General features: G+C 36.3%; 1 protein-coding gene across 1 annotated transcript in view; it reads left to right on the top strand.

Moving 5' to 3' along the window:
* The window catches only part of LOC131063911 (uncharacterized), a 125,375-nt gene that overhangs the window by 101,083 nt on the left and 2,242 nt on the right, over window positions 1–22,050 (top strand). Inside the window, exons 28-33 of the mRNA XM_057997880.2 lie at window positions 7,699–7,811; window positions 7,900–7,980; window positions 8,238–8,303; window positions 8,394–8,528; window positions 8,632–8,688; window positions 8,805–8,885. Coding sequence (XP_057853863.2) covers window positions 7,699–7,811; window positions 7,900–7,980; window positions 8,238–8,303; window positions 8,394–8,528; window positions 8,632–8,688; window positions 8,805–8,885 — 533 coding nt within the window. The remainder of the gene's footprint in view (window positions 1–7,698; window positions 7,812–7,899; window positions 7,981–8,237; window positions 8,304–8,393; window positions 8,529–8,631; window positions 8,689–8,804; window positions 8,886–22,050) is intronic.

The raw sequence follows: 22,050 nt of genomic DNA on the forward strand, positions 1-22,050 counted from the left end.
GCTTTCTTACCTTAACCGCCATTGGTCTTCGCTACTTTCCTGGTGGAGGCTTGATCCTGAATGAAACAACTATCGATGAGCCCCACCCCCGGGGATAATCGACCACTCTAGGGGGGGAGCAGGCGAGGTGAGAGTTTCAACAACATAAAAGCATGCATAAACAAGACCCACATCCTTTCCTGAGTTCTCGTTCCGTCAGGTTTGGAGTCCCGACTCAACCGCCAACTTTCCTTCCAAAATAGTTGGCGAAAGATATGTGTTTTCGGAGCCCGAAACCATGCTTCCTTCAAACAAGGATCATTACAACTCCAAACGTCACCCCTATAGATAGTAGGGCGAAAATAGAGTTGGTTTGGACCTTGTTCAATGATGATCCATGAAACCTTGATTGGAAGGTCAATTTCGAGTTCGAGATGGATATCTCATGCTTTTTTCGAGGGCCACTTATCTATAAAGAACAATTATTCGCTTGTCCTTTCTTTCCCGAGTGGAGCATCTTCACTTCCTCCCAATAATCTAATTTCAGAATTGGCCGGATTGTTAAATTTTAAGGAAACTTTTACCTAGAATGCATAAAATTGCATCTGGTATTTTGGAAGGAAATAGTGAATGTTTGCAAGGTCAATTGAGAAATCCAATTTTATTTGAAAATCGTAGGTTCTTAAATGTTAAAAGTTGTGTCGCTGTTTCTTGATATGTATAAAAATCTTGTTTGTTTCAGTTTGAAGACTGCAAATTTTTTGTGTTTAAAATTATCATTTTTTTAATATGAGCAGGTTTTTACCTTCATGCAGTTACTCTCAACAGTTTTCTAATATTTTTAAACCTATGACTAGGTTTTTAATGAGGCTATGGTTTTGGCATAGTCACTAGGAGACAGGGGTGCTTGGAGACGCCGGATATTGGTACTGGTACTAGTACGGCTAATTTTCAAAAATAGGAGATGGGGTTACTTGGAGACTCCATCTTTTCTTTTAATATAATTTAATAATTTCTGCTTCAACACCACATCCCTCAATAGGATGATTCGACCAACCAACTGTGATGCCACCTCTTAGCAATGGATTCAATTTGATGTCAATTTTTCAAATACACAACTTCTTGCATTTAGTCCAATTAAATTGAGTGAACTACAACTTCAATTTGTACAAATCACTCAAACAAAGATATCAACATCAATAATGCGGAAAGATAAGTAAACAAACATGCCCAAATCTGGAAAAAAACACATTTACCCTAGATTGGAACTCACTTCGAATCAAAAAGCTCAAATCTAAGGAGCAAAAACTCCTTGTTCCACTAAGCAATAAATAATTACAAAGGTTATGAATATGAATATGGTCCAAACAAGCCCCCAACAATGCTTAAAAGAGCTCTAAAACATCGTAGAAACACTCACATGCTCACTTAGATTGTATCTAAGACAAACCCTCAGCGTCCCTAAAGGTTAGAAACAAAAGATCAAATGACAAAACCAAAGCTCACCAACTTTGGAATGCCATATTCACTCTTTGGGTGTTTTTAATCAATAATGGCAATTTTTGTCATTTATGTTATGATTTGGATGCTTATTTACCACAGAGGATGATTTAACACCCTTAAGAAGCTTCTAAAATAATCCAACCATCATTTAAGTGGGTTGAAAACACGTTAAATTCAATTAGATCAAGCTTATGCATCTTCAACAGCCATAGTTGTAGTATTCCTTCTACCCTTATGTAATTTACTCTCTTACCCCTTCAGATGATTTTGCATTTAATGGAAAGGTAATTTATTTATTTGGAATAAAGTTCTAATATTTTTTTTGGTCGGTAATAAGAGTTTTTTATTAATATTGAAATAAAAAAGTTTTCATCTTCAAAGGAAAGTATGCATTATACCACCCTAAAACCACCCGAAAAGACTTCCAGCCAATCCACCCTACTATTGGTGTTGGAAATAAGCCAGACCCGGACCGACGATGGACTGGTCCAAGAGGGGCCAATAGCTCAGTGGTAGAGCACTCCAGCAGCGTATGGAAGGTCCTAGGTTCGAGTCCTAGCTGGTCCATGTCTCAACATGGTATCAGAGCCAGGTCCAAGCTAGGAGCCCCAAGCACACGAGAGGTGTGGCTTAAGGGGGGGTGTTGGTGTTGGAAATAAGCCACACCCAGACCGACGATGGATTGGTCCAAGAGGGGCCAGTAGCTCAGTGGTAGAGCACTCCAACAGCGTATGGAAGGTCCTAGTTTCGAGTCCTAGCTGGTCCATGTCTCAACACTTACAAAACCAAAAACCACCATCATAGACCACCTGTTCAAACCACCAACCCAAATAATAATATAGTAACATCGAGCACAAAATTCGCTCGTTCCAGCAGACCAATTATGGGTGAAAATTTACTACACAATCTAAACATGATAGGGTCTAAAAAACACAACAGGGATAGACCTCGCAACCCAAAACAAAAAAAAACCATTTAACTGAAGACATTTCAATAAGAACTACTCGGGGTAATTGCAAGGGTTTGTTCACCACCCGCCTTTCTCTTCCTCGGCCGCAACCCACTGCATTCCATCGTTATCGCCTCCTCAATGGCTTGTTGCAGCGTCGCCTCGACCTCCATTAATTGCAGAAACACCTTCAGGGCTTCCCATCCCCTTCTCGCCTCCTCTCTGTATCGTGCCTTTGTACCATCTTCTTGCCACCTCACAAACATAATGTAATTCTCCGCAACCTCTTGATGAAAGTTCTCGATTCCTTCACACACATCAATACCAACATCGGGAACCACCCATTCAATAATCAACTCTATACCCAGATAGTATTCCTCAGGAACTATGGCTTCCATCACCTTTCTAACCACGGAGCTTTCCAAGTCCAAACCCCACGCTAAAATGAGTGAGTATACGTCCATGTCGGTTTTGTATTTGTGACTTACAACTCCAATGGCCTCAGCCAAAATCATCTGTACACTCTTCACCAATCTTTCATCCTTCAGCAAAAACATCCCCTTCAGCCACCCTTCAGATTCGGGTACAAGAAAAGGGCAAAGTTGTTTCTTTGATCCTAGTGTGAAATTTGCCTCCATTGCTCCCTGTTTCAACAGTGTTGCCACCTTCCACCAATCTTCCCTTGAGGTCAACTCCTCACTAAACTATCGAATGTTCGAGAAAAACAGTAGAGGAAGCCTCACAAGAAATAAATACCAAATTAAAAAACCAAGCAATCTTCATAAATGCGTTGTCCCATCACCATCCACCGCCCTTACAAGCTAGGTTGGCAGAATTTCGCATGCTTTCCAATATGATGAATAAATGCAGGCTCATTAATGTCTCGTACTTGCCAAAGAGAACTTAAACATCCTCTTCCAACGACATAAACCTGAAGTCTTTGATCTTCATTTCACCAACTTTATCAAAAGTTAAAGCCCAATTGGAAAGTTTGTCTGCTTCAACATTCCCCATTCTTCTAACATGGCTAATTTGAAAGTCTTCAAAAGTGGCCAATTCATCCACTATTGTAGATATTGTATTTTGAAGGTGCCATGCATCAATACTACCCTTCATAATTGCTTGAATTATAATCAAAGAGTCCCCTTCTAAATGGATTCTTGGTATACCCAACATCTTGCCAAGTGTTACTGCTACCAAAGTTGCTGAAGCTTCCGCAGTGTTGTTCGTCCCATTCTCCAATCTTTTCGCCCCCAAAGCCAAAATATTGCTATCCCAGTCCCTAGCAATGAAACCTGCACCTCTTGGTCCAAGACTCCCCTTTGAAGCACCATCAAAGTTAATCTTCCACCATCCCTTCGAAGGCTTTTCCCATAGATTAATTTATTTTTATTAAAGGAATTATCTTAAGTACCTTTAACATTAGAATTATTGGCCCATTAAGGGGCTTTGCTATAAAAGTTGTCAGATTTAACATTTAATATATTAAAAATTAAATATTTTAGAATATTTAATTCAAATTTTTAATTATTTATATATAAAATTTGACAAATTAAAACTAAAATATATAAATTAAATTAAACAAATATAATTTTGTTTATTCTGATATTTTTTAGATTTATTATTTATATTTTCTAAAAATTCAAATTTATATAAAGCAAATTTAATGACGATTTTTTTTTTTTGAATTTTTTCCTCTTGCCAAATTTCATCCAAATTTTATTGTTGGCGAATTTGAACTCGAACGCAGTGACTTAGCTTGCATATGCCATTTTGTGTTTGGGAAAATGGAAATAAAAACAAGCAGAAGGGAACCAACCCAACAAAATCAAACAAAACCCTAGCAATTAAAGTAAATAAAAAGTAATTTTTTAACAAGTTACTAAACCGTAGCAGTAGATGAAAAAGAAAACAAATAACCCTATCACAAAACATTTAGAAGGGACAAAAACAAAAATAGAGGCTGGGAATGTATTATAGTTACATAATGCTGAATAAGAGCCAAATTGTTGTTATTCAATGCCTGCAGATTAAATTTCCCTGCTCCAATACTACTGCTAAAGTTGAAAAAGGGCTCCAAAATAGTGTAGAAGGACCCTTTTTTCATGCAAAATTGTATTGTGAAATTGTGGCCATGTTTTTGACAGAAATTCAGGCCAATTAGTTGGCTGGGAGACATTAAGTGACTTAGTAGTGTGTTAGTTTGACTAGTGAGTAGTTGCAAGTTTTGTCATTAATGTGCAGATTTTTCAACTATGTTGGCAGCAACCTTCCTGAAGGCATTACTTTCTCATACAAACTCAAAAATAATGCTATTTATTTTGAAATCGTATAGCTTTTGGAAAGGAACATTGAAATAAAAAATATTCAACTGTTCACTCAATTTGGACTCTGTTTCTGGCCTTGCAACAGAACTGTACACTTATGAAGTCAACAATGTCTCTGCCAAATGATGCAACATAATTCTAGATCTGATTTTTCAGATCACCATGATATGTTTTCAGAAAAATATATAAAGTGGATCCCATGAAATAGAAACTTTCAACTCCTGCATAAGCATCTATTAAAAGCTCTCTAGAAGTTACCAGATATATTAGTCATATCTTATCAGAATTGGAGTTAAAACTCTGAAATTCTTATTTTGTGAAATTTTTCTCTTATAAGGAAAAGTTTCTAATCTTAACATATTCTCTTTCCTGCTATAACTGCCCTTGCTGTAGAGCTAACTGTGCAAAGATCCTTTAGGCTTTATAATAAATAAAATGTATATGCTTCTAATTGTTATGATCCTTTTCTCTTCTTGGCATTCTGAGCATATTTTCGTAGGATCCTCATGAGCTAAGCTTTTTAATTGAATATTTCCATCTGCATTTGCAGCTGCACTCGTCTTCAATTCTCCTTCAGAGATGGGTTACTTTGAAACAGCTGACCTTTTTGTTTAATCTGATCATGCAATGTTGAGTTATTAGTGATATTATCTAAGTTTAAAGATTATGTATATTAATAATTTAAAACAAATGTGCAAAAATGCTGGTTTATCAATAATAACTAGCTTAAAACTTAAGCACACTAAGATCACCATCATTAATATATAAATTGACACCGAACAATATGAGCATGATCTAAAGGAACAAATAACATCTTTCGATTATTTTCATTAGAATGATATATTAATTAAGAATATTTTTTAATACAGTAAGTTCAATACTTGTATGAATCAAAACACTTGGAATGATCATCCCTACCCTAGGAAGATATTAGTGGTTTTGGTCCGCATAGCTATGGCACACACTAGAAGAGCAATCACTCAACATACACAATGCAACATGCTCCTGAGTAATTACTGAACATGCAGAATAGAGCAATTGTTCAACAAGCCCTAGCCAAGACAGTACCAAGTGTACTTTGTACCCCTTGTTGGATACACTTTGTGTGTACCACCTTCTTCCTTGAGTGTTTTTTATGTCCTTTCCAAATCTCATATAACTACTTTATACAACCTTTAATGGGTGGTTCCCAACCATTACACCTTTTCACAAATGTTACCTTTAATTATCATTTAACAAATACAATAATTCCTCTATTTTTCAAAAGAGTTTTGGTAAATATTCTTTATTGTTCTCCATTTAAACCAAAGCACCATAACATCCTTTATATTTTCTGCTGAAAATATTGTTGTCATTGATGTTGAAGGGGAATCAATATCCAGATGAATTGTCATTGATGTCAAAGGTGCTGTAAAATGTGGACCAATCTAGAAGTTTTATGCAAAGAAGAACAAAATACAAATGAGAAATATTTATTGTATGTAAAGTCAGAATTTTATCCTTATTAAGGTTGAGCCATATTGTATGTTCTTAGTGCCTAATTTATGGCACTCACATTGGGTAATTCACTCAGCGTTTATGTGGGCCAACGATTGCTTTCCTTGGGTGAGATAAAATAAATTGTTTACTTTTCACATTTGGCCAACATCTTTGGGAGAGTCACCTCCTTTGGGTGAAGAGGTATCTGATAGGGTACAAAAGAAGGTAACTTTGTGGTGTAAGGTGTAAGCAATTAATGAAAAATGTTTCAGATTTAGAGTAGAATTATATCCTTCATCAGCAGATTTATAGCAAATTTTTCAAGGAGATTTATAGCAGATTCATAGCTGATTTTATGAAGTAGACTCTCATGCTTTGAAGAAGCAATATCAAGAAGACGAAAGTCTCATGCTTTGTTGTGTTAGAGGTTGATGCCTCTCAATAAAAGTGATTAGTGTCTCTTGTTGGGTTGGTGCTTAGTTGTGGGGATTGGTGTCTCCAATGTGTTGGTTCCTACAAAGATAAGTAGGGATTGGTGTCTCCAATAGGTTGGTGCCTACAAAGATAAGTGGGGATTGGTGTCTTCAAAAGGTTGGTGCCTACAAAATTTGTAAGAGAATTTTATATAAGCAATATTTTGTTGTGGTTTATTCTGAAAAGGGTTTCCACATAAAATTTGTATTTTTCGTGTGTTCTTAATTGTTGAAGTTGTGTGATGGATGTTATTGTGATTTTTACTTTGAAAAAGTAAATTATTACCTTTTACTGATTCACCCCCTCGAGACCACCACCTCCCCCTCCCCTGACCCTTCTCAATATAAGTCTGTGCTCATCGTTTTTGATCTCCCTTCAATACTACAGGGTTATTTCATAACTTTCTTTTCATTCAGGTGAAACGTCCTTTAACTGATCCACTAATTAATTATTCTTAGTTATGCATTCATATAATTTGACAATATAGCAAGGTTATCTTTTTCCCATGAAAATTTTGGAATCTTGTATTATCCAAAACATAATAAATTAAATTATTGACAACTAATGAACTTAACAAGACTGAAAGTCACATCTTTTCTTTTGTACTCCTTTGGTAAATTTTGGATGTCCGAAGTCCTGCAAGCAGGAAAAATCTGTCCTGCTAAAAATCCTTCCAGCCAATTTTGAATCAATCAAGGCTATTTCTGTTTGGTTCCTAAAGCAGTTTATTCCTATAACTGTTCATCAGAATTAAATAGCTCCAAAATCTGATATTTTCCAATGTAAAACATGTACACTTGAAATATAAGTTTCTCTCTTCATATATCAACTCTGAAGCAAACAGTAACTTCTTTGTTTTCAGGCTTATATATTTTCTATCATTCTCACATGTGCATACTTGTAGGAAAACCCTTGTAAAATTGCAGTGCTATTTTTATTCTTGTTTTTGCATAAGAGTTACTTTTTATTGCATCTTTTTGTGACCAGGTGAAATACATGGTTCTTACCAAATCAAGGTTACTACTACTGCTTTGTGTCTAATATTGGCTTCACGACATCCAGAGTTGGCAAAAGTCTATGTTCAAGGTCACCTGATTAAGGTATTTTTTTTAATACTTTTGGAGTTATTTGAATTTCTATTACTCGGATCTCACAAACAACAATATAATATGTGTATATTTATTTCAGTCAAGTACAAGTGGCATAGTTACGCGATCAAGAGCTAAATTGGCTCCAGATCAGTGGTCATTAATGTCTCTTCCTGCCAAGGTATAAATCCTTGAATTTCTTAGGTTTCTATATATATAGAACATTATCCCATCAGTCTCTTTGTGGGAATCTAATGTATCCCTCTTTTTTTATTTGATGAGCGCATCTTTGTTTAGAATAAATTTCAGAAATGCAACCAGGCACTATCTCCTATGTTTCTTGCTTTTCCCATCTGACCAATTCAAATTTAATGTCTTTCTCTTGTCAAATGCTAATCATGAAAAAGCATTGATTAGATTCTATTTTTGCTGTTCTAGATACTTTCTCTCATTGCGGAGATGCTGATTGAAATAAAGGAGCAAAACATGGGTGCAGATGATGAGGTGCATGGAAGTTGGAAGTGATGTTTGTAGTGGTCTTTCTTTAGATTGGATTAGGAAGCCAAGAAGGAAATATGATGTGTTATGTTGCAGGATGATGAATGGGAAGATGTGCAAGATGAGGAAGATGATAGCAATGCAGATATCACGCACTGCTTGAATACCTCTTTCAATGGAAGATCTGCTTATAATGATATTGATGCTATGAAGCATATAATAAATGAGGAGGTACAGTGATAATTCTCCAGTTTTCTTTTCAATATGTAGAGTCTGAATGCAAATTTTGCTTGAATAAGAATGTTCTATTCATAATAAATTTATTGAACTTTAGGTTGAAGATGATGATTTCCAAGATGATCCTTTGACAGGAGGAGATCCTCTAAATGAGGTATAATAATAATTCTCTGAAACTCATTTTTTGGATAGATACTAGATAGATGGGTAATCCGAGATTATGAAATTTATGTTTGTCAGCTATTAATAAACGGTTTGTTAATTTTACAGATCAATCTCACATCTTACATTGTTAACTTTCTCAAGAATTTTTGTGAAAGTGATTGCCAATTGTTTGATCTTCTTTGCCAGGTAAACGCTTCTTGTCTGAAAGTCATCTAGTTTTTTTTTTTTTTTCGGCAACTAGCTAGTTCTAAATTGAGTGGGTGACCTATGATGAAGATGAATGTTATAATCCATAGCTCAAATTTTTTATACGAGATTCATGCAGAATTTCATTTTAACATGGATTGCAAAATGCCCGTTTTCTTTAGTATTCTGTTTAATGTTATTGATGGAGATGGATCTGCTACGTTTTCAATGTTTGAATTTTTTTTTCGATTTAAGATGAGAACATGTAATGATACTGAAAATTTAGTCTATACTTCGAAATTTAATTGATTATATTAAATTTGGTAATTGGACTTTAAAACAAATGTATAGAAGTTCATGTTGCCCGTACTTATCTTTCGACTAATCAATTTCAATTCCAGTCTAATCCAAATCTTATGAAGTGAAACACCTGTTGCATTGGTTGATATTAATACATATGAATTTGTTCCTTAAGTTTAAAAGTTATTGATACACAAATGTTAGTATAAATCAACACCCCTTCATTAGTTAATCATAAACAATCAGCAATAGATCTGTGAATAGATATATTGTGCATGCAATGAAACCACTAGATTGCATTGACAGTGGTTTTATAAAGTTTAAACTGTTTGTAACCATCAGTTTCCATGGGTGCCAATTCATGCAGAATCCCAAGTGACAGAAGTTTAACTGCTAGTAAATGCAGGATGCAGTTTATTAACCATGGGACAATTGTGTAGTTGTTAGTCTTCTGAAAGCTTCTGTTTTGCCTTAAGAAGTTATACAAGTGGAGTGCCGGTATGATGATGATGTCTTTTTGTCTGAAGAAGTTGTATAGGTAGGGTAGAAGTAGAATGAAATTATTTATTCAATTCCTAGATTTCTGGGAGTTCTTTAGTGCACTAAAATGACACTTCCAATATACAATAAATAGAGGTCAAGTCATCAATTGTATACATAAATGTAGATTAGTGATATTTGAGTGGGAAGCTGACCAAGATCAAGAGTAAAATGATCAAAGAATGGATAGTATGAGCAAATAATAATACATTGATGTTGTATTTGTTCTAATTATGCTCTTTGTATCCAATCTTTGTGATGCTCTGGTTGCGTCAAGTGTCTCTGAAGACTCTGTCGCTGATTTAGGCATTTATCTTGCACTGCCGGACACAGATTACAAGGCAAGATTGAGGAAAAATGTGGGTTAGCAGTGCTAGAAGACGGCGTTAGCACTACAATCGTCAAGTAGCCAGATAATTTTTTAAATTTGAAAGTGTTTTAAAAACAGGCTTTTAAACAATTTTAATCTGCACTTGGAGAATGAATGCAATTTGAAGTTGAAAATCAGTTGGTTTGGTTAACTGTTGTTCTTGGAGTGGATTTTTGAAATGTTGTTCCTGATTGTTGATGGCGAAAAGTTGCAAACGTTATTGGATTGCGTGATTCAGCGTTGATCGTTTAAAAAATGATTCTATATTTGCAATTTTGAAAGATGAGTTTATGTGTTTGTAATCGTTTCGGATTAGAATTCCTAGATTGTCTAAGCTTGCAGATTTTCGGCTACAGGGCTGATTCTGACTGTTTGATGGTTAGGTTGGTGCTCACTCTGGTTTAATCCTCAAGATTTTACACAATGCAGCAACATAATAACCTTAGTTTAAAAAAAATGACCACCTTGCACAAATAAAACCGATTTGGGGAAACTATTGGCATACCTGGCAATATCGAAAAGCTTGTCCTTGATGCCCTTGGAAGGCAAAACTTGGCTTTGATCCTTTGATTTTCAACGTTTTCCCCTCTGCATGAACTGCGCCTTAGTAACTTCGGGCTTTGTGAGAATTTCGGGCTCTTTAGGCTATTTGCATGATTTTGCTTGCTTTCTTCACTTTGAATGATTATGTAATGTCCCTCCTTCGAAATATAATTTAATAATAAATAATAATAAAGTTAAAATACAAAAGAATAAATATAAAAATATAAATATAAATATAAAAGAATATAATTAAATATAATTAGAATTTGATTAAACTTAATGAAAGGTCAAAAGGCATGAAATGATAAGTTGTGACTTCCTCAAACGTGAGATATAAAAGGGAGAAGAGAAACTCATTTGAGGGGGGGAGAATTTGAAAAATGAGAGTGCAGATCTAATTTAAATAAGAAGTGCAGATCTGATTATAAAAGGTTACGTCCCTTCCAAAGGGCAGAAATAATGAAGAGTTGCACTCTTTCAAAAGGTGCTAATGGTGAAAGGGTGTGTCTCTTGCCAAAGGGCATGCATGATGAAGAGGTGTGACCTCTCCCTCACATTGAGAGATTTAAAGGAAAGGAATCAAAGCATCCATTAACATCACCATGGATTGATAAGATCAGAACTGTTATTAAGTTATAGGCAGTAACATCTTTGTTCTTGGTGGTATGCATGGGGATGATCTGAGAATGTATGTTTAATATATGTGATCTGAGAATGTATGTTTAATATATGAAACCTGATAATATTTTCATGCAGAATTAATAGTAATATTAATATGGACTTCAATATGTATGACAGTCATACTTAATTTCATATATATATTCATAATACATAAGAAATTAGTATACTTATAGTCTAAATCATGTTATTACTGTCAGTATTTAAGAAGATGGGAATGAGATGTTCCAAAGAGGGGCAGTCTAAATCCAAGCAATAGGTTAAGTCCCAAGATAGGGTGGGGATCAGCACCCATAAGCCTTGAGGGTATGGACCCAAGATAGGTAAGGGCTTGGATCTGTAAACTTTGAGGGAACCTATTGTATTTGGTCTCTAAGCGCTTTGGTAACATACATAAACCCTTCTCCCTTAAACTGAAGTAGTAGCAGGGTCTGATATCTATATTAAAAACAATGAATTATGAAATTAATCATCTAATGAGGAAAATAAATAAGAATTTGTTAATAATTTATTGAAGAATATCAATCAATTTTAGTATATTGAAATAGATCAAGTAGGGGACATTACAGATTACTTGCGTTGGGGAGGAATTCGGGTTCTACAAAGAGAATCAAGAGCGTTTTCTCTTTCACAAAACAGATAAAAACACCAACTTCAAAAAATCAGGCTCCTTGAAGAAAATAGGTGATTTTTGGATCTTAATCCTTTGCAAAACTTGGCTCTTTGCCTAGAGAAAGGAATGCGCGACTTAGGGTTTTACGGGATATTGGGATATTTCGAATGTTACAAGTAGAGTAATGAGCCATTTTTGCTGACATTTCGCCCCCCTATACTGAGTGGTTTTTGGGACATTAGGAGATTTCGTGAGCTTTAGATGTTTTGAGAGATTTTGTTCTTAACGTCTTTCTTGTTTTCGGCCTGAATCACTATATTGTGTGAATTTTATCTTTTGGTATTTTTCGGGTTAATGGGCCGATTTTGTGAATTTCAGCTTAAAGGAAGACTTCGGCCTCTTAGCCGATTTTGTGAGAATGGGTCTCTTTCTTATATTGGCTATGGAAAGTTTGTGATTTTGAAATCGTTTTACCCTTTTCGGCCTTTGGATCATCTTTGAAAACTCGGGGCTTGTGATACCTTTTGCGCAATTTGGCTCATTATTTCATCTTCAGCATTTTGCGAACCTTTTACTTCTTTCTCCTTTTCGGCAAATAAGAAGCCTTTCACGCGATTTGAACTTAATGTCTTTTTCGGGCAAGTTGGTTATATTGCGCGATTTCTTAACTTCGTTCCATTTTCGGGCTACATCGTCATTTTGTGAGTTTAGGAAACCTTAAGTTGTTTTCGGCTCAAATGACAATATTGTGAACTTGAACTCTTGAAGCTGTTCGGTATAAAAGACGACTTTGGCGTGATTTTTGGAGTTTTAACTTTTTCGGCTTATTAGCTTATATTGTGAACTTGGACTCTTTGGATGATTTCGGCTTTTGGCTTGTTATCGCGATTCTAACTTTGTTCCATTTCGGGTAAAAAGCGTGAAATGCGCAATTTTACGCTTATTAACTTTTCAGCCAAAAGAGACTTAATGTGCGATTCTACACTTTTCGCATTTCGGGCTTATGAGAGATTTTGAGAGTTTGATTTTGGCTTGAAAAGCTGATTTTGAGATTTGAGTTGTTTTTGGCCTATAAGGCCTTTTTGCCAATTTTGTCTCCCATTTCGACCTAGGAGGCCAATTTGTAAGCCTTTTCTCTTATTTCGACCTCTTAGGTCGATTTTTAGCTCTTTGGAGCTCTCATCTTATTTATTTAGGCCGATTTTGACAGTTGGCTTGAATTTTGGCCTTGGAGGCCGATTTTTTGAATCTTAAGTCATTTTTTACCTGAAAGGCTATCTTTGGAGTCTTCCAAGTTGCCTTGCTCACTTGTCTCAATCGGCTTCAGGCTTGAAACCTGCCCACGACGGCGACGTCGACTTGACAATGTTTTGTGTATTCACCTTAGGTTCTTTATTCAACTCAGGTAACCAATTTTCTTAACAGTTCAAGACTCTCCTGTCAACTTGCCGATTTGACTTAATTGTAACATCTTGCTTCTCATTTTCAAGATGCAAATACTTCAGTATCTAGGACTCAGGCTAGCTCACTCTTGAGAAAGATCATCTCCTTTTGTCTGAAATTCTAACTGTTGCATCTTCTCTGCAAATTACCGAGGCTCCCTAATCAGGACCTGAGCGAGGACGAGACGAGAAAACAAAGAAAGGGGGACCCTATCGACGACAGGGAGTGTGTGCAAGGCACAACAAAACCTAGATAAACAATTTGTCAATAGGGGCTTTGATCCTTTCTGTTGATGTGTTTTTAGTGCACATGCGAACACAAAATAAAATACCCAAAAGTATCTTATCCTCTCTTGAACAAAATCTCTCGGATGCTGAAGATTAGCTTAAGGATCATTTGAGAAGACTCCAAGGTTCTTGAATGTAGGGTCACTATGTGTGGATAAGCTTTGTTGGTTGATGTGATTATGTTGGAATCAGAAGGGGACTTACATTCGAATGCTTGATTTGTTGGAACTTAGGTCCTATCTACTCAATTGGAAGATAAAAAAGAGCAAAAGAGGTAGGGTTTGAGAGAGTCTATTGTAGGCCTTAGAATGTAGGAACATGGATGAATGACTATATGGAATCGTGTCGAGCGAGGTCTCACCATCAACTTGAACTATTTGACACATGCTCAATGCAATCTTTTAAGGATGTTTCAAGGATGTTCAAATCGATACCATCCAACATCGATTACCATTCAAGTTAATGCATAAGCAATGAATGTAGGACGATTTGAAGTTAAGTTCATATCATTCCAGTTGACCACGCAAGGCTCACTTACAATCAGTAAGAGGCTAGTGGTATGGACAAAACGGATTCCACATGATTACAGTCAACAAATTCCTCCATTCAATCTAATTATTTTTCATCTAATGTGAAGATCCAACAAGAAACCATGCACATTGTAATGAAACAACACACTTCACCATAACTTCAATGAAAATGAAGTTCATTTACAACTTAGGCAACAACTTTTGCCTTCTCTTCCTACTCTACTCTAACTTCTATTCTATTCTCTTAAGACTATCTATTGAATATTCGCTATTGACTATTAGCTAACTATTCTAGCACTATTAACAATTAACCCTTACAAATGAATAGCTTGAGCTTTATATAGAGAGCTCATTTACAATGAATGGCCAGGATTGAATCTCCATCAATGGCTAAGATTTTACAATCAAAACCCTAATTAGGGTTTGTTACAACAAACTCAAATTGGCCAATGAAATGATTACAACACCTTGGCTTAACCAATAGATAACAAGGGTAGGTGCCTCGGAGTTTGTGCCATCATTGGTGAGTCTGGTACATTGCATCTAGACGTGCTGATGTGGAACTTCTTCTATTGGTAGAGATAGTGACTGGGTTGATGACTGGGATGATGACTGGGACGCCACCTTTATCTTGCACCTCGTAGACTGGATAGATCATCTTGAAGGAATATTTCTTGATATTCAACACTATCCAGCTTCCGTGATGATGATGATAATCTTCTAACTTTGATTAACTCTTCTGAAAGTATGTTCTTGAGGGCTTCAATCATAGATGTGCAAGTATTAGATCTTGTCTTCGAAGTATTGATGTGCCTTAGGACGACCTCTTGATGTCACTACTGCCTTTCTCCTTCGGAGTTTCAAACTCCTTCTCTTGTGACTCCCTTCGTGTTGTCGATGTTGTAGATCATGTCTTTGTGTAAGTGAATGCCTCTTGTGTGATCTCCTTATTTCTTTCTTCATTTCCTGCAAAACAAACAAGCGAGTATCAAATATACTTGATATATAGATTTAATTAAAGCATATAAAGAGAATTCGCCCTCATAAAGGGACACTTGAAGTTGTTTTTTGATCGTGAAGAGGAGGTCTTGAAGTCTACTCCTAAGCCCCTACTCATGAAGTTCGCCTTACTTCTCATAAAGTGATCTTTGAATTTTCATCCTTTCAATTCAAAATGATTCTTTCCAATCATCAAATCTCTTTCAATGTAGTGGTGTTGTAGTCAATCTTGCACCTTCGCCTTCAGCTGGGAACACATGAAGTAGAGTTCACTCACTTGAAATTCGCTCTTGAAGCTCAATTTATAAAATTCGCTCATATGTCTTCATTTTTTAAGTTTGCTGATGTAGCTCAATTCCTGAAGCTTACTCATATCCTCCATTTTGTGAAGTTCGACATGAAGTTCTTGAAGGCTTGGAGATGAAATGAATTTCAAATGAACTTTTCTTCAATCCTTTTGTCGTTTCATTAATTTAATCCTTACACTCATACATACACTCAAACAAAGCTCTTAAGGAAAATCCGCTCATCTCCCTTCAATCATGAATTTCGCTCATGTAGGTGAGTTTATGAAGTTCAATTCACTTATGTATGTAAATTCATGAAGTTGAGATCTGCTTGTTTAGGTTTGAAGATGAAGATTGCTCTGGATGGTGTGTACTTGTAACTTGTTTCAATCACCTTGCTTATTCGTGAAATTCGCTCCAAACCTTGAACTCATGAAGTTCACTTTGAAAAGTGCAAGAAATTGGCCACAAGGAATGTTCATGAAGTGGAGTTCGTTCTTTTAAGAGGAGCACTTGGAGTGACCTGCAAATTGACAATCCTTCCTTACGCATGATTGAACTCATCATGCCTAGACTTTGCAAGCCTACTACACATTTATGCAAGACTATCCACCTGACACTTGGCCATTTTAAGTGCCTATGCTTCTCTAATGCAAAGGCTAATAGCAAAAGACTCAAACAAAACCTAGGAAGCAAGAAAAAAGTGGGGGTCCCCATTTGCAATGGGGCGATGTGTGAATACCTCACAACACTACCCCACAAACATTAATGGCATTTTCCATAGTTTGTCAATAAAGAGACCTAAAACAAGTAAAATAAACAAAATTAGGTATTATGAAATTCGTGTTTAAATTTTACAAATCCCTAGACTGAAAAATTTAGAAGACAAAAGTCAAACAAAATAATTCAAAACAAAAATAATAATTAATTACCTGGCTGCATAAAATGGAATGGAATAATAAACCATAAGTCATTGATTGCAATCTTTGCTACACAATGCTTGTCCATGTTCCAATCCATTCTCTCAATTGAGGGTTAAGATCTTGGAGTAGTGTGTGGTACAACATATGAATTTAATCTAGGTCCATGAACTCTAGGCCCAACATTGGCATTGTCGCTACCATTGCCGCCAGTGTTTGAACTTTGAACATGGGATGTCCACATCCAATCAGCAAGAGTCATAATCAATAGCAGATATTAGACAATAAGTTTATTCCATGTATCAATGAACATTTGATTACATCAATATGAAGCAAGGCACCAGTCACAAACCTATACTCAAGCATATCCAAAGTATGATCAGGGTTTCGAGACAAAAAGTTATCAAGCAAGTTGATTTTGCTGGTTGCCAACCTTATCAACATGAAGGTCATGATTTTACCATTGTTTACATCAATCCAGTATGATCAACATAATAAACAGCAATTTCATGCTCCGACATGTCCATAAGATGGGATACCACATATCAATCATAAAGATACATCGTTCATCACCAAGACAAATTGGTATAGAAGGAAGTATGATGCATACTGAAGATATGACATTGATATAGCAATAATCAGAGATCATAATATTGATGCTGTGCAGATATATATTGCGGCAGTTATAACTTATTTATGATTACGTTAAGCAGTGAGAACTCTTATATTAAGGACTGATTGTATTGTATCGATCATATAGTCTCCAAGGGAGTACGAAGGCAATCAGCAAAACATATCAATGTCATCATGTTTACAGTGATAATCCCACCATGCCAAGAGATAGTGACAGGAGAAGTCTTAGTTTCAAATCAACTAAAAAAATATCAACTATCGCCAAATAGATGATTGTAGTGAGCAACTAACTATTCAACTGATTAGTTATTCAAAGAATCGTTAATCATTAGTTAAGACTAAGGCAGCGATTAGTTGGAGGGAGAAAGTACGATCTCTAGAAGTTTGATTTATCATTAACGAAAGGTGTCATGAAGAGTCTCCCCATTAGCTGCGATGAAGAGACACCGCTTATCATTTCTTAAACCTTGATACTTAAGTGGATCGGTACTCATTTCCAAATCATCATCACCATCACCATTGCATACTTCTAAAGCATAAACAGAAACAGTAATTACATCTTGATTGCTATAAGTGATAGTGTAAAGACTTGCAACATATTTATATTGCCATATCAGGAACAGCTATAAGTGATTGAGAGGAGACTTACAGCACAATTTGCATTGCCATATCCAAAATAGCAAGGTTTGAGAAGCACACAAGAAATACTAAGAGGGGGGGTGGAATCAGTATTTCAACCTTTTTCAAAAATTGCAGAAGTAAAAACACAGAGAATAACCAGCAAGATAAAAACACACAGATTTCTCGTGGAAAACCCTTTCGGGTAAAAAACCACAGCATAAAAGACTCTTACCAATCTCAAACAAATGTGCACCAACCCACTGATACAAAAGTGAGCTTCAACTCACAAAGTGCACCAACATAACAAGTCTGAAGCACAATTTCATATCCCACATGAACAGTCTTCATATGTCAGAAATACTAACTTTGATCTATGCAACAATTTCAAACTATCAACATGACTCTTCATTCATGCTGATTGAATCATAAACCACACTTGACTGAGTGAAAAGATGAGCAAGACAATATCAATGTTGATCAGATTCTGAGAGCACCTTATACGTTCAGACAATACACTCGAACTTTTCGCTTCAAGCCAATAAACTTTAACATAGAAATCTTCTCATTGCCAAAAGAAAAAAGCTTCTCACAGATCAGGCTCAAACATGTGATGACTGGTAAAATGAACCATTCGACCTCAACCACTGAAATATGATAGAACTTTGCAGATTATAAATCGTATTCAGGTCGAATACATCTAAAATGATACTACTATCACAAACTCTCCGAGCTGCTCTATGCTCCCCTTTTTGCTTTACTGTGTATTTTCCAGGTTCAAGAATCAAATTACTTAAATCTCCACGCTCAGAAAAAGCTCAGACTAATACACGCAAAACTCGTGCTATCTAAGATGGCATTAATTCCCACCAAAAAGGTATCCGCACTCTTATCAATTCAAATGATGGAATAAAATTCACATGTATTTACTTGCACCACCCACCAAATACGCATATCCCACTCTCAAAAAAAAACATTCCACTTCATAGCTCGACAATCCAAAATTAAAATGCCAGAGATCAATATATTATTTACGTTACATGCATCCCTGGAAGAAATTCAGAATCGAACACCAAAAAAAAATGATCACTTCCATTCTTTGTATACATGACTTTTCTGCAACGCATTCAGAGGCGCAATGAAGATTGGAGGTTGTGCTTCACATTCAGCTGCTCCTGCAGCAATAAAAAATGCCACCTCAATTTCCACGATGGCACCAACCAGAAATATCCCCGTGGCATCTATTTTTCGATGGCTGATCAAGAGTCTTTAACGCATACTTAAAGCGCTCTCGACCATAAAGTCATTTTTTTTTTAAAGAACATGGACACCAGAAAATTCCGACGGCACCACTCCATATTCATAAATACACATACCTCCCCCCAAAAAACTTCCTCACACCAAATATGAAAAAAAAAAGTGTCCGACTCCATAATTAAGATCCTTGACCAAATATGAAAAAGGCCTTACAAAGTTTCAAACAAAGCTGAGAGATAAAATGTGAGAAAGTCATCCATAAAGATTGCTGTAAATCATATAAAAAAAATTGATTCAATGGGAATCGGGTTCCACAAGGTTTGCTGACTTGGCAAAAACTTCTGATGTAGCAGCTGACATATGCCAAGTAGACACACAAGCTGGACAAGCAGGCACCCAGACAGCTTAAGCAAACACACAGACAGGTCAAGCTGGTCAAGTAGGCAAACAAGTAGACAGCTCAACCAAAATGCATACTCTAACTTGTGCCTTGCACACACTCCCCGTCATCGACAGGGTCCCCCCTTTCTGTGCTTTGCCTCACTGAGGTCCTGTGTAGGAATTTTGTCTAATCAGCAGAGTATATTGCAAGAATGAGAGAGCTGAGCTTAGAAAGATAATTCAAACCTGGAGTTTCAAACTGGCCGAAGTCCTAAAACCTAAAACTTTGCATTTTCGCCTAGAGAGCCGAGATTACAAAAACCACCAAAACTTGAGTTTGCTCGGATTCCCCTTAAGGCCTAAATTTCTCTAAGTGAAGGGTGTTCGAAGAAAAATTGGTATTTTAACAAGTTTGCAAAAAGGAAATCACAAAGGCAAGAATCGCACATTTCAAATAAAGTGACGAGTTTCAAGTCAAAACATAAAAGTGAACAAACAGAAAACTCGCCCTCTTGTCAATGTCACAAAGAGCACAAAGTCACACTTTTGAACAAAAACCTAAACTTGCTAAGTGCTGAGGCAAAATTGTAAACTCGCCCCATATCCAAACTTTGCAAATCAAAGCGCGAAATAGGAAAAGTTCGCACCTTTCTCTAAAGATGGCCGAGTTTGGTGGCGTAAGGCATTTAAAGGGCCAAGGTTGGCACTTTTTGTTTTGGTAAAAAAATGAAAATCAAAGGCAAAATTTTGCACCTTTCTCTAAAAATGGCTGAGTTTGGTGGTGTTAGGTATTTAAAGGGCCAAGGTCGGCACTTTTTGTTTTGGTAAAAAAATGAAAAGCAAAGGCAAAAGTTTGTACCTTTTTATAAAAGTGGCTGAGTTTACAACTTAGGGAGAGGCGTTTAAATTTAGAGATAAAGATCGCTCATTCCTAACAAAATAGCTGAATTCCATTCAAAGTGAAAATGCGTCTGAAGAAAGTCGCACATTTTGTTCCAAAATGCCAAGTTTCTTTTACCACAACTTAAGGGCAAGATGAGAGTTCGAAATTCTTTTAAGTTTTAGGAGATGCTAAGAAAAGTCGCGCATTTTGAGCAAATAGGCCGAGTTTGCAACTGAAGCAAGAGGGCGAATAAATTAAGTTTTGGTGACTTTACTTTTGCAAGAAAAGATTGAACCCTAAGTTGCACATTTCTCCCAAAATGGCCGAGTTTTGGTGTTCAGTAAATGGACGAGGTTAAAGTTCGACGGTTTTTTTTTATAACTTTGCAAGAAAGAAAGGGACTTATGTTCGCTCAAATCCCCTTTAAAGGTCGAATTTCTCTTAAGTAAAGGGAGGCGCATGAAATAAAATCGCCCAAACCCACTAATAAGGCCGAGTTTTGGCCTAGAATAGGGGGTGGGGGCATTTTAAAATTTAAGGGGTCTATGTTTGCATTTTTGCTAGAAAAATCTCGAGTTTGCATTCACCCTTAGTGGATCGCCCAAACAAAGCAAACACGTTAGAAGGAAATTTTGTTTGCATTTGCCCTAAGATGTTGAGTTTTCTTCAAGCAAAGGGCATTCAAAAGTTGCTAAGTGTCTTTTGACGCTTATTTGTTAAATTTATTTAGTTTTTCAAAGTGATTGATTTGGGTTGAAATCGATTGTTTGCAGATCGACATCATTGGAAGGAGCTGCGGGAAAACCTAAGGCTCAGATTGAAGACATGATCGTGATCAAAGCCAGGAAGCAAAAATGTAGGAGCGCAAGATCAAAACGACAATCATGGAGAAACGTGCCACCATCGGACAACAAGTTGGAATACACCACCAAGATTGAAGATAAAAGAACACACATAATGTTACAAGTGTATACATTCTCAGACTTACACAATTGGAATTGATTCCAGAAAATCAGTTGCAAAACTGAATTGTTTTAATGTAAATAGCTACCTATGGGCCCCGTCTAATATATTTAAAGCAAGGGGTACACAGGTCAGTTATTCCCCAACTACCTAATTGATCAAATTGATGCCAAATAGTTGCTGGTAGTTGGGAAAGTGGTTGGGAGGACAACTAAAGATAAATAGGCATGGGTTAAAGTTTCGAAGTTTCTAGAAGGCAGATTGCAGTTGTTGGATGCATTCAATCTCGGCCCTTGATCTGAAATTGTAAAATCTATAAAAAGCAAAGGCCTCTCTCTTGTAAAGGGTTAGATTTTAGTAGTTAGAGTTTGTTAGATTTTTAGGAGTTAGAAATTAGATAGGTTTTAGCAGTTATCTGATTAGGAGTAGAATAGAGCTGTTGTAGAAATTGTTGTAATGACAGTTGAAATCAATAGATGAACATTGAATATGGTGTTTGTTACTTTTGTTTTTCTCATGTTTGCATGGTTTCCCTTCATTTGGTTAGTTAGAGTTCAGTGATTTTAATGGCGAAATGTGTGAGGGTTTTTGATGCATTTTAGGTTCATACCATTGGGGACTTGCTGATTGTAGGTCACCGTGTATGGTTAGTTTGAGCCCAAAACTATGCTTAGTTCAACTGTAGGTATTCGTCTTAGGCTACGCCAGAATTGGGTGCCTAAATGAGTATCTCTAGTCTGAAAATCCTTCATCCCCTTGAAGCTTGCACTGTTCTTGTCGAGTTGTGAGGGTGTCTCTTTCAAAACAAGAATTAGTTCATCGAAATCTATCTACCCGCTGCATTAACTGTTATTGTCACCATCCTTAGGATCCCTAAACCCTTCTCTTTTGATTTTATTTTCCGCGGTTTGGGAATCGGC

Source organism: Cryptomeria japonica, chromosome 3, assembly GCF_030272615.1.
Source record: "Cryptomeria japonica chromosome 3, Sugi_1.0, whole genome shotgun sequence".
Classification (NCBI taxonomy): domain Eukaryota; kingdom Viridiplantae; phylum Streptophyta; class Pinopsida; order Cupressales; family Cupressaceae; genus Cryptomeria; species Cryptomeria japonica.